The 12,386-nt window shown below is 28.3% G+C and overlaps 4 protein-coding genes across 4 annotated transcripts; 3 read left to right on the top strand and 1 right to left on the bottom strand.

Moving 5' to 3' along the window:
- Positions 1-1,811: 1,811 nt before the first annotated feature.
- Positions 1,812-2,396, top strand: LOC113367514 (26S proteasome non-ATPase regulatory subunit 9-like; the record flags this gene model as incomplete). Its single annotated transcript, XM_026609115.1, has 3 exons — positions 1,812-1,984; positions 2,049-2,148; positions 2,233-2,396. Coding segments are annotated over exons 1-3 (375 nt in total), but the record flags the coding sequence as incomplete, so codon positions are not given.
- A 1-nt stretch (position 2,397) lies between these two features.
- LOC113367513 (26S proteasome non-ATPase regulatory subunit 9-like) lies at positions 2,398-2,775 on the top strand. Its single transcript, XM_026609114.1, has 2 exons — positions 2,398-2,460; positions 2,548-2,775. Exons 1-2 carry the CDS (start codon positions 2,398-2,400, stop codon positions 2,773-2,775), a joined length of 291 nt encoding a protein of 96 aa, XP_026464899.1.
- Positions 2,776-3,060: 285 nt separating this feature from the next.
- LOC113367512 (NAD-dependent protein deacetylase Sirt6-like) lies at positions 3,061-4,908 on the bottom strand. The gene is given in 7 exon segments (XM_026609113.1): positions 3,061-3,297; positions 3,366-3,489; positions 3,699-3,869; positions 3,927-4,169; positions 4,656-4,783; positions 4,844-4,851; positions 4,854-4,908. Coding segments are annotated over 7 exon segments (966 nt in total).
- Positions 4,909-5,456: 548 nt separating this feature from the next.
- LOC113368350 (protein MEMO1-like) lies at positions 5,457-9,833 on the top strand. Its single transcript, XM_026609899.1, has 8 exons — positions 5,457-5,547; positions 8,363-8,444; positions 8,512-8,580; positions 8,691-8,803; positions 8,945-9,056; positions 9,119-9,338; positions 9,402-9,506; positions 9,594-9,833. The coding sequence occupies exons 1-8, from the start codon at positions 5,499-5,501 to the stop codon at positions 9,723-9,725; spliced, it is 882 nt and encodes a 293-aa protein (XP_026465684.1). The 5' UTR covers positions 5,457-5,498; the 3' UTR covers positions 9,726-9,833.
- The last annotated feature ends 2,553 nt before the right edge of the window (positions 9,834-12,386 follow it).

Raw genomic sequence — 12,386 nt, 5'->3', positions numbered from 1 at the left:
GTAGTAATTTTACACCCATTGTAGTAATGTTTACAAACATTGTAGTAATTTCACACCCATTGTAGTATTTTTACAAACATTGTAGTAATTTTACACCCATTGAAGTATTGTTTACAAACATTGTAGTAATTTTACACCCATTGTAGTATTTTTACAAACATTGTAGTAATTTTACACCCATTGTAGTATTTTTACAAACATTGTAGTAATTTTACACCCATTGTAGTATTTTTACAAACATTGTATTAATTTTACACCCATTGTAGTATTGTTTACAAACATTGTAGTAATTTCACACCCATTGTAGTATTGTTTACAAACATTGTAGTAATTTTACACCCATTGTAGTATTTTTACAAACATTGTAGTATTTTTACAAACATTGTAGTAATTTTACACCCATTGTAGTATTTTTACAAGCATTGTAGTAATTTTACACCCATTGTAGTATTTTTACAAACATTGTAGTAATTTTACACCCATTGTAGTATTGTTTACAAACATTGTAGTAATTTTACACCCATTGTAGTATTTTTACAAACATTGTAGTAATTTTACACCCATTGTAGTATTGTTTACAAACATTGTAGTAATTTTACACCCATTGTAGTATTTTTACAAACATTGTAGTAATTTTACACCCATTGTAGTATTTTACAAACATTGTAGTAATTTTACACCATTGTAGTATTGTTTACAACATTGTAGTAATTTTACACCCATTGTAGTATTGTTTACAAACATTGTAGTAATTTTACACCCATTGTAGTAATTTTACACCCATTGGACTTATGTACATCAATTATCAATATTTTTATAGAGATTTTAATACTGTATACATATTTGGTGTAACTTTTTTTGGGTTCAGTACCAAGATTTTTAATTTCAGTATGGGAAGTTCTAGCAATTTGAATTAAGGCACGATGCCATGCACCCCACTAGTTACAAAAATGTTTAAAAGATAAATTTGGTTATAATCTTCTCCCCCAGAACCCGGTTATATATTTCAGGAGGCCCCTGAATCATATTGGTAGAGTGATCGGCACACCACAGTTAAAAGCTTGCCGACCCTGATCTAGAAGACTAATAATTAAAGTTCTACCGTCAAAAAAATAATCATAAAGATCGTCGAATTTTCTTTTTAAAAACTTTATTACAAGAAAACGGCCCGCCCGATCTCTCCCAAAACTAATCAGCAACGATTCCCACGCTAAAACGTAGACGAAATTTTTTTCACTTTTCTGCGATTTATAAAGAAACGGCTTGACCGATTGTCGCACAACCAATAGTCCTCATCGAGATACATCGAGTGGCTTTTAAATGTTTGAAATCGGTCCAGCCGTTTTCGAGAAAACGGCGATTTACGGCAAAAAATCTGTTCACATACACGCACACACACACACACACACACATACTTTTACCAAATTTGGTCTCATTCGATTCAGAATGGCTTGAAACGTCGAGAAAACATAAAATTAGCAATTCGGATTTTTTTATGATAACATAAACTTCTCCTTCGGGAAGTTAAAAATGATATTAAAATAAATAACATCATATGAACATCATAATCACATGTGATCTAAATCACATGTGATATGAAATATATTCCTTGTCTAACAAAATGTTTGTATTTCATGCGGATTTTGATTTTTATTTTGGCGTTTTTCCCGATTCCGATTTTTATAATGTTTTTTTTTTATTACATATAAAAATGTGGAGTTTACGATCTATCTGGCGAATAAGATTGCTACTATGGATTTAGTTGCCATGATAAAAACTGCAAAGTAAATATTATGACAGAAATTGCGTTATATTATAGGTTATAAATCGTATCAATCGAAATTTAAGTAGAATACTGCTTAATCATAGTAAAATGGTTGTTTTAACCATGGATCCTGTCAAAAGAGCGCAAGTTCTTGATTTAATGAAAGAAAAAGAAAGAATCGAGGAAGAAATAAACCAATGTGGAACTGTTTTGCGAAATGTAATATCTGTCATTTCAATGAAAATATGTTTATTCTGTTAACTAATACTATTCAATATTACAGAATAGAATTAACATGACTGATCCTTTAGTGGACAACAATGATTGTCCCAGAAATGATATTGATGTTTACCAAGTTCGTCATGCTAGACATAGAATCATATGTAAGTGGTACTTTTGTAATTATTTAAATCCTAGTAGTCGAGGAAGCATAGTGTATGCTTATAATATATACTCTGTTTCGACAGGTTTACAAAATGACTTGAAAAATATTATGAAGGCAATAGAAAATGGTTTACATGAAATCCACGAACCTTTACTTAGTGCTGGTGCATCTTCTTCTGATTCAGCAACCAGTCTCAATATTCAAAAGGGTGCAGATTTGATTAAAGAACTACACTACACAGAAAAGTATGAAGAAAAAACCATTTGCAAAAATTACTGTTGTGTCTGTGGATTCTCCAGCTCAACAAGCTGTAAGTGGTTTCGTATGAATATACACAAATACTCTTCTCATTTTAATGCAGTGATTTCTAAATTTTTCTTCTATCTTTTCATTCCAGGGCCTCATTGTTGGTGATGTTATTACAGAATTTGGTTCTCTTCATTTTGATAATTTCACATCACTTCATCAGATTGGACAGATTGTTAGTAATAGTGTTGGCAAAAATGTTGTAGTGGTTGTACTCCGACACGGGGCACCTATGAAACTAAATTTAGTACCTCAAAAATGGCACGGCCAAGGATTTCTTGGTTGTAATGTGATATCATTGGATGAAACAAAGCCTTAATTTATTATGAACAATACGGCTGAAAATTTTCTTGTAATAATGATTGGATGAAGCAAATTCTAATTTTTGTTAATATTTGTATGTCATCTGTTTTCAAACAAAATTATTCAGAATAAATGAAGAGACCTGCTACTTAAATATGTAAATGTGTATTTTACATGTACAAATATTAAAAATAATATAAAATATGTTCATAAATCAATAAACATAAAATTCCATAAAACTAAACTTGGAAAAGAGATATTTGGAATCACAAATGAAGTCAAGAAGAATCATTAAAATATCTTACGTCAGTTTATCAAATTTTCTTTTAGCAACTTTTTTCTGCTCTTTCAGTTTCAATCTATACAAAAGCCTTACAGCTTTTACATCTTGTGCAGTAAGTGTATATTCTATTAGAGATTTTGATTTAGTTGGATCTTGAGCAAAATTATAATTTGGAATTTCCAAATTTAAACTATCCATTAATTTTTTGAAGATATCATCTACGTAAGCATGTATAAGCAAATCAGCATGTTTATCCTGGAATTATAGCATTTTGAGAATGAAGGAAAGAAACGTATTTAGATTTTCAATTGAAAACAAATAACCTTTTTGGTGGGTTGCAGGTTGCAGATGACCAATTTTCCTCCTCGTTTTTTGTTGTTCATTGGTAAATTACCGCTAGGAATAATTTGTAATGTTGTTCCCAAGCAAATGTTTAAATCTGCTATGCTATTATTATAATAATAGTTATACATCAATTATAGCTAATTTTGTTTATAACACTTTCATTCACTTTATAATTATCTTTAAATTTATTAAAGCAGTGAAATTTGAGTACTTTTATTCTTTGGAAATAGAAACTTTATTCCAAGAAAAACACATTTATTGAAAACATGTATATAACCTTTCGAGTTTTGTTACATTAAATAATTGCTTACCTTGAATACATACTAGAAATATCCAAATCCTTCTCAGGTAAATCATGTTCCCAATCTAAAATAGTATCAAACATGTGTCCACGACAAGGTTTACTAATATGAGAAGATTTACATGAATATCCAAGATACTTCTTACCAACACTGGATGTAGCAGTAGTTCTTATAAATTGCCTACAAAAGTACTTTTTAAAATTTGTAAATATAGGATATATTAATTAAAATGTGCACCTGTGGCATTTGTTACATTGCTCTATGTACATATTTCCATGCAATTCGCCTAGTTTGTTTCGTGGCACCCCAGATTTTATATGTAAACCATCAATATTTTGACTCACAATGAAAGTGACTTTATCCTCATCAACTAATTTTTTTAAAGCCATATGTGTAATGGTTGGTTCAGTATCATCAAAGCTCTTATTGAATGAAGGTTTTTTTCCTAGTTTTTCTAAAGTCCAGACTCCATTTGGTCCCCTAATATAAATTAATAGATAAAAATTAAAAGATTTGTTTATTGAAAATCTTATTATTTGATAATTAATATATTAGGTAACATTATGGTGAAGTTGCTCTATCAAAAATAAGTACAAGAATTCTAATGTTTCATTTCTCATAATAATAATGCAATTACATTGCAAATGCTTTTTGAAAATCTGAATTAACAAACCGTATTTCCAATACACATAATTTTGCTAAATCAATTTTGGAATATTCCTAATTTCTCTTATCCTACTGCTTAATATTATCATTTTAATCATTTTCAGAAATTTAAGTAAATTCTTTTTTTAGTAAAATAAAGTTATCTTCCATATCAAAAAGCCACGCTTTTAAAGTGATATACAAAGAAGACTTTCAGGATTGAAAAGAAATTAGACGACACTCAAAATATTATATTTGATGCCGACATACAGCCTCAACACTCATGTAAAATGTAACTAAATTGATTTTAATCATAGTTACCTAAAATCAGGAACACCAGCAGCTGTGCTTATTCCTGCTCCAGTATGTACCACAACACATTTTGCTTGAGAGATCCATGAAACCAACGTATCAACTTTTTTATTTAAGTCTTCAGTATTATCAAATATCTGTAATGCAAAATACAATGTAAATCCAAGTGATTTTTTAATTACATTTTTAAAGTATACCTCTGGTAGCCTAGTACACCTTTGTCATCATAATCTGATAGACCCTCAGCGTAGTTGCATGACATTTTTAAATATATTTAATGTTTATAAAGGTTGACTTCATGCAAAATTTATAAAATTCACCATACTCTTCTTTTATGTATGTTCACCATATAAATATGGATATAAATATGGTATAAAATATATATATATCATATTTGTCATCACATTTTGAAAAACCTAAAATAAATATTTACAATTGAAAAAATGTTAAATAAATACACAACAATATACAGGGAGCACATTTTGGATTTGGTTGACAACACCAGATATATATTTATATAAACAATTTTTCTGAATGTAAGAAAATAATGATTGGTATAAATAATTTACATCGCAATGTCCCAGCAATCTTTTCTTGTGTTTACATTTTTCTGAGATTAATCGTATTTATACCTGCTCCATTTTAATGTTTTTATTTGACACTTTGTTTTGTATACAAACGTATACCAACTTCAGACCATTAAACCCCAAAGAAAGGAAAAGAAATAAATGTTATGTGGTACTGCTTACTTGTAAGTAACTTATAATCTTAGCTTCATCAGGTTTTTATTAAAATTGATATAGTTAAATTAAAGCGAGGGCTTAAAAAAAGATTAAGATTTCTCTGAGAACGATGTCAGACCGAAAAGCTTCACATGCCGGCAGCTGGTACTCTAGTTCAGGTATGTTGTTTATAAAATAGAAATAAATCAGCTGCTAAGTTTTAATGGTGGTGAAGTTTAGTTTTGGACTGAACTTTTTGTGTGAACATATAATATAAATTTCAAAATTCTTATTTTATGTCTGCCTATTAATAAAGTTGTGGAGTAAATGAGAAGAAATTATGAATGTAAATAAATTGTGAAATAAGTATGAATATGCCCATTTCTGTAAAGTGTTGCCAGATTGGAAAAATGTTATCCAGTCAACAAGGATATTTTTGACGTTTCAACGTTCAAAAACCGCACACTTTTTTAACGCCTTTTATTTGTAGTATCAGATTATTTTTAACAGTCTATATATTTTTTGTTTGGATTCAATCAGTTTTGTTACTTTATATTTAAAAAATCAACATGTCCCAAAGTAAAGTAAAAACCATAGTTCCCAAAAAAGTGATAAGCACAAAAGCAAAATATCAAAAGATTCGTTCTCAAAAATTAATACCAGTGCCAGTAATTCAAGAACACCAGTAAACAAGAAAAAACGAGGTAAATATTGGGATAATGTGTGTCTTTCAACTGCTGGACTGCTTCATAAAAAATCAGAATATTAATAAATTTATACATAATGAATTTTAACTGAATCATGTCATGATGTACAGTCCAACAGTAATATGGCACAATAATCAATACACGAAGATCTTAAATTAACTCCTTAATTTTAATTATAGAAGCCTCAACACCCACAGATGACAAAAATGCATTTACATCATCATTTGGTGATATATCAAATATTTCACTAATGAACTCAAATAAATCAGGCAATGAAGACGAATTTGTATATAGTAGGTATCTGGGTTCCATGCTTCTTGATACAGTTATTGAGCGAAATATAGCAGATAAAACAATATGTATCGAAAATGAAATACAAATAATGAATCAGCGACTTGACCAAAGTAGAAAACTTTTGGATGAAACAAACCAAGATATTAAAGAAATTAATTTTCTGTGTAAACAGTCTTCACTGTTGAAACGAGAGGAAAAAATATTACAACAAGCATTAGATAATGAACATGGAATAAATCAAAGCACAAACTTAGAAGAACTTAGGACTACATTACAATTTTCAGCCAATTCTTTACCAACAAGGAAAGTAATATTAGATGATATTTCCCAGATATCTCTGGAAAGTATAAACAAATGAATGCGGCTCTTACAAAATTAAATGTAGGTTTGAAAGGTTTGAGTAAAACTCACAAATCAACGTTGGAAGAGACATAATTTAACAAATGTGTTACTACATCTGATAATACTAGAAGAACTACAAAAATTGGGCAAAAGTAATGGAAATAGTCTAAATAAATTGAACAAAACTGTTATTACTGGACAATCTATTGAATTAGATATCGCAAATTTGTGAATAAACATTGTAAAATGTTATGCAATTACTACTAATAAACATTTATTACATATTATGTTGTTTTTGATCATTTATTTATATATACATACCATACATATATGTGAAGATGTCAATTGATCATACATTTTAATTGTTCGATCAACATTTACCTAGAACTGCGTAATTCCAATATAATATCAATAAACCAAATTTGGAACTGATTTTTAAATGCAAGTACTAAGTTTTCTTCAATGAAAGATTGTGCTACTTCAGGATTATAGAAACTTCATTGTATGATGTTCTTGATACAAATCGTATCTGCTTGCACATTCTGAAATTTAATGAAAAATTATAAATATCTTGATACCTTCAATAGAATTATATATAGACATATATATATATATATATATATATATATATATAATTTGAAAATAGGAACAAACAGCACTTTTGCAAAGCAAATTGTTGAAATAAAAAACAATAAATAATTAATTTTCAATCAATAATGTAATTAAAGTCATATTTCAAATATGAAATGATAGGTTTGTCATTGTAATAGCATTTAGGACTTGGACTTTCCATTAGAGAAATGAAGTAATTGCTGATTAATAAATTCTATAATATTCGTTCACACAGTGGATTATGTAAAACAACGCCTAAAGAAATATTGTTTTCACAATTTCACTAATCATGTAATAATTGTATTTGAAGAACTTCACGTAATTAAAATTAACATACATTCATTGACTGATTGTATTTTTTTACTTTTTCACTGTCGATATAATCTCATTCTTTCAGCAGCTATAAAATCTGTCTTGCCTAAAATATTTCCCATTTTAATAACTTCAAAGATTTATAAAAGCTATGAATAATATAGAAATTATTTCAATAAACTTACGTTTAGTACACAGCACAAATGTTTTATTTATTTTATTATTTTCATTATAATTATTTACGGGAAACAGGGTAAAATATTCTTCTGATTCAGGCATTTCTTATTAAATCAAGATTTGTACTACCATGTAACCTTAAAATGTTTATTCATCTATGCTGATTTCCTTGTCGATATCGGTACGCATACAACGACAGATCAGATTCACGCGACACGACGACTAATCACAATCGACCCTTATAGAAATGATTTCATCAAAAACGAACGCAATTTTCGTTGCCTTCTCACAATTTTACACTCTAGTCGCGTCTAAAGAAGTTTTACTTCAAAAAGTATGAATTCAGTTGTAGCAATTTTCACTCTTTTTTAATTTGTTCATTCTAAACTGGCTTTGTTGGATTAAAGCATATAGGCATTTAATTTTACTTAACTAATTTAATACAGAAGTTTTGCATATTAATATAATATAGGTTTCAGAATATTGCAACAGCTTTGAATCATTTTTATAAATCCATATATCCATTAACAAGTATCTATCTCTAAAACAGGCCCTGAGCTGAGTAGGCAACTTGATAACTGGTTGGGACAAGCTGAATTAAGTCATGGACCAGCAAGAGCAATCATTGCACCGTAAGTTCACATACTAAATCATAACTTGAGAATATACAAATTCTAAGAAAATGTTTGAATTTTTCAGACATGCAGGCTATACATATTGTGGTGCATGTGCTGCATTTGCATATCGGCAAGTGAGCCCAGCAGTGGTGTGAGTAGAAATTTTTATATTGCTCTTATATATATATATATATATATATATATATATATATATATATATATATATATATTTGAATTGAGTCTTATTTTTTATTTTATCAGCAAACGTGTGTTCATTTTGGGTCCATCACATCATGTTCGAATTAATGGATGTGCTCTATCATCAGCTCGAAAATATAAAACTCCTTTGTATGATCTATTAATCGACACAGGAAGTAAGTTATAATTATATAACCTTGAAGTATTGAGTATGATTTATATATATATATATATATATATATATATATATATATTTATACATACATATATTTGTATGTTGCATGGTTATATGACTTATATTTTTATATTACTTTTAGTATATAAGGAGTTAGAAGCAACTGGAGAATTTGAATGGATGGACATGCAAACAGATGAAGATGAACACAGTATAGAAATGCATTTGCCTTATATAGCAAAAGTTATGTCAGAGTAAGTCATTATCAAATATGAATACCTTACCTTTATTTTTATGTAATAATTTCCATTTCCAGTTACAAAGATCAGTATACTGTAATCCCAATATTGGTCGGATCTATTCCACCTGAAAGAGAAGCAGTGTATGGAGAATTATTAGCAAAATATTTAGCTGATCCACAAAATTTATTTGTAATTTCAAGTGACTTCTGTCATTGGGGTCAAAGATTTCGATATACTTATTATGACAAATCATTTACAAAAATTTATCAATCTATTGAAAATCTTGATAAACTTGTAAGTAGTATTTTATACTAGTTGGCTAAAATTATTCACACTTATAACTCAATTATTCTTTAGGGAATGGATATTATTGAAAACCTGGATCCTGAATCTTTCTATTCTTACTTAAAGAAATATGGAAATACTATTTGTGGTAGACATCCAATAGGTGTTCTTTTGCAGGTAAATATTATCCACTTTGCTATATATAAGATAAAAATTTTATGCCATGATCATCTTTGTAACTTTGTTTATTTTTTTGCATTAAAGGCTGTAGCAAGTTTACAAAGATCGGGTTACAAGATGTCTTTGAAATTTTTACAATATGCCCAAAGTTCACAATGTGTAACTATGGCCGATTCAAGTGTAAGCTATGCATCTGGAGCTTTACTTATGGAATAAGAGAAGTGTTTTTAACATTATGAAATAAGATATAAGTGCTTATCGTCATTAACAAGTAACTGTTATGATATTGAATATAGATTTTAGTTTGTGTTAAGTATAAGATTTATAAAGATAAAACATTTTTTCATAAACTACATTCAGTGTAACTTCCAATATACGTTTAATAAATTTTCAAATTGGTATTGACAAAACCATTTTTTCTTATTAGCATTTAACATTTAGAGTTATTTTCTTATTTACCCGAAATTCCAGCTTCCGTAACTTCATAAGAAATTGAATTTGGTGGTAAATGTGGTGCAGATGCAACTCTAAAAATTCTGGAAGATTTCTGCCCTTCATTAGGAAATTGTTTGTTCCCAAAATCATAATGCAGTTGAATTTTGTTGTGACTAAGTTAGCCCAAGAAAGTCCTAAACATGGTACTAAGGAGTTATTGTAGATATTAGAACTAACCTGTGCAAAATACAAATAAATAGTAATCTCAATTCTGTGAGTTATAATTTAATATATTTACCTGATTCACACATATTATTGCAGATTCATAAGATTTAGCCAGCTTATGCAGAGTTAATGCAATTGACCGCATCATATTTGATCTCTTTGGTGACACACATTCAATTCGAAAAACTGCTGCAATTGAATCAATTACAACTAAGCCTATTTTTTTATTTGCCATTAAACGTGGTACATCATTGCAAATAATTTTTACCAGACTTTCCTATAAAAAAACAATGTTTTGTAAAAGGTTGGTTCTAATGTTTATCTCATTTAATTTATGGAAGATATATAATTATTTTTTTACATTTACAAATTGCTCTTCTCAAATTCATTATAAATATTTATAATAGTCAAATGTAATTAGGTAACACATGATTGTGAGAATAATTCAATTTTTTTGTATGATGGTTTAAAAAATGATTCTCTTACTGCATCAGAAGCATGTTCTATATAGATATTATCAGCAAATTGTGTTGTGAAACTTGTTTTCAACCTATATCGTTTGGCAAAAGCAACTGGGAATGTTTGAAACAATTGCTGAAGTCTCTTGCTAGGAAAGACATCTTCTGTACAAATATAAACTGCACCCTATTTGGTTTATAATATTAAAGACTTGGTTATAATATATAATCGAGATATAATTTATATAAACCTGCAGATATAATTTATATAAACCTGCATTTAGACCACCAATTTCTTCCGGGTACTGAACCATTATACATAACTGTAAGCATATTTGTGTCTTTCCAGTTCCACTTTCACCTGGAATTTCTGTAATTCCTCTGCAAGTTAATCCACCATCCAAAATTCTATCAATTAAAGGACATCCAATTTTAATTTTTTTGATATGATGACATGTATTCATATATAGTTCTAATCCTATGAAATGTATGAGGGACAACATTAATTGAACAATCAAAAATTATAGGATAAGAATTCTGTTTTCACCTGTAGAAAACTGCATTTTATGCAATATAATTTCTGCAGCAGATTTTTTCAAAAACTTTAAATCATCTGAAGAAAATGAGGCCATATCTTGTAACTCTATATCAGACTTTAATATTATTCTGTGCAGTTTCTACTCCAACTAGAAAATATAAAATATAAAATAGTTTTAAAGAAGATTCAAGTTATATATATATATATAGAAATTACCTTTTTTGTAACAATTCATTAAGCCGATTTGGCAGCTTTGATTTGAGGTCAATGCCTTCTTCCATTGCCTGAAAAATTAAATATCATTAGTAATATATAATCAATAAATATATTACATAAATAATAGTAATAATGATAATAAATATAATATAATATATATTTATGTTCAAATATAATATATTCCGAGAAGTGAAATTACATATCTATAAGATGTAATATTCATTATATATCTTCAAGTCGCTAAAACCAGATATAATTTAGTTACAAGTTTAATTGATATTCAAAGAAAAATAAAAGTGTGAATATATTCTAAGCTATATTAAAAAATAGATAAAGGTTTACAAATAAAATAGTTTGATTCTTTGTAAGTCATTTTCTTTTGCTTATTTAATAAGAAAATAAATTAAATATAACACAATATAACAAAATAATCTACTTTTTATTCTATATTATTTTTAAATTAAAAGTTATTCTTCCTAATGATAATAATTTTATGTTAAACAAGTTCAATTCAAGTTTGATAAAGGTAAATAAAAATAAGACATCTCAGGTCACATACAGCTAAAAATAAAATCAAATTATATGATTTGGATCTGTTTCAATTCTGTTAACGCCTTGGTTCATGCAAAAACACAACTGGCTCAAAAGATTGTTGTTTAGCAGCTTCAATAAATCCTTGATTGGCAGTCACAGTAATGGCCTTTAAGAAATGTCCAAACAAAAATATTATTTTTGATCTTGGCTTATCCTTCCACATATTTTAATACTTTGAAAAAAATCATCATCTCGATTGGCATCATCTGGTAAAGTTGTAACTCTATTTAATAACTTTGCAGCTCTAGTCTTTTCTTCAGGACCCCCAATTGTTTGTATAATGGTTTCGAATGCTATTTTAGCAGTTTCACAACAAATAAGATTTTTCCCGTTAAACAAGGGTTTTTAAAATAGTATTTACTGGTCGCTCCCTTTCCCATCTAGCTTGTTCTGCTAAAAGTGGTTCTTTTA

The sequence above is a fragment of the Ctenocephalides felis genome, unplaced genomic scaffold (genome assembly GCF_003426905.1).
Source record: "Ctenocephalides felis isolate EL2017-DRISC unplaced genomic scaffold, ASM342690v1 CF-g0.4_SCAFFOLD_01170, whole genome shotgun sequence".
Classification (NCBI taxonomy): domain Eukaryota; kingdom Metazoa; phylum Arthropoda; class Insecta; order Siphonaptera; family Pulicidae; genus Ctenocephalides; species Ctenocephalides felis.
Note: the sequence above shows the minus strand (reverse complement) of the source record. Positions and strands in the feature narration are given on the sequence as shown.

What these genes read in the sequence shown, in the direction of transcription:
- LOC113367513 (XM_026609114.1), top strand. Translation starts at nt 2,398, where the DNA reads ATGAAGAAAAAACCATTTGCAAAAATTACTGTTGTGTCTGTGGATTCT. An exon ending in ATTCTCCAGCTCAACAAGCT is followed by an intron (nt 2,461 to 2,547) that starts GTAAGTGGTTTC and finishes TTTTCATTCCAG; the next exon opens with GGCCTCATTGTTGGTGATGT.
- LOC113368350 (XM_026609899.1), top strand. Translation starts at nt 5,499, where the DNA reads ATGTCAGACCGAAAAGCTTCACATGCCGGCAGCTGGTACTCTAGTTCA. An exon ending in CAGCTGGTACTCTAGTTCAG is followed by an intron (nt 5,548 to 8,362) that starts GTATGTTGTTTA and finishes TCTCTAAAACAG; the next exon opens with GCCCTGAGCTGAGTAGGCAA. An exon ending in TCTATTAATCGACACAGGAA is followed by an intron (nt 8,804 to 8,944) that starts GTAAGTTATAAT and finishes TATTACTTTTAG; the next exon opens with TATATAAGGAGTTAGAAGCA.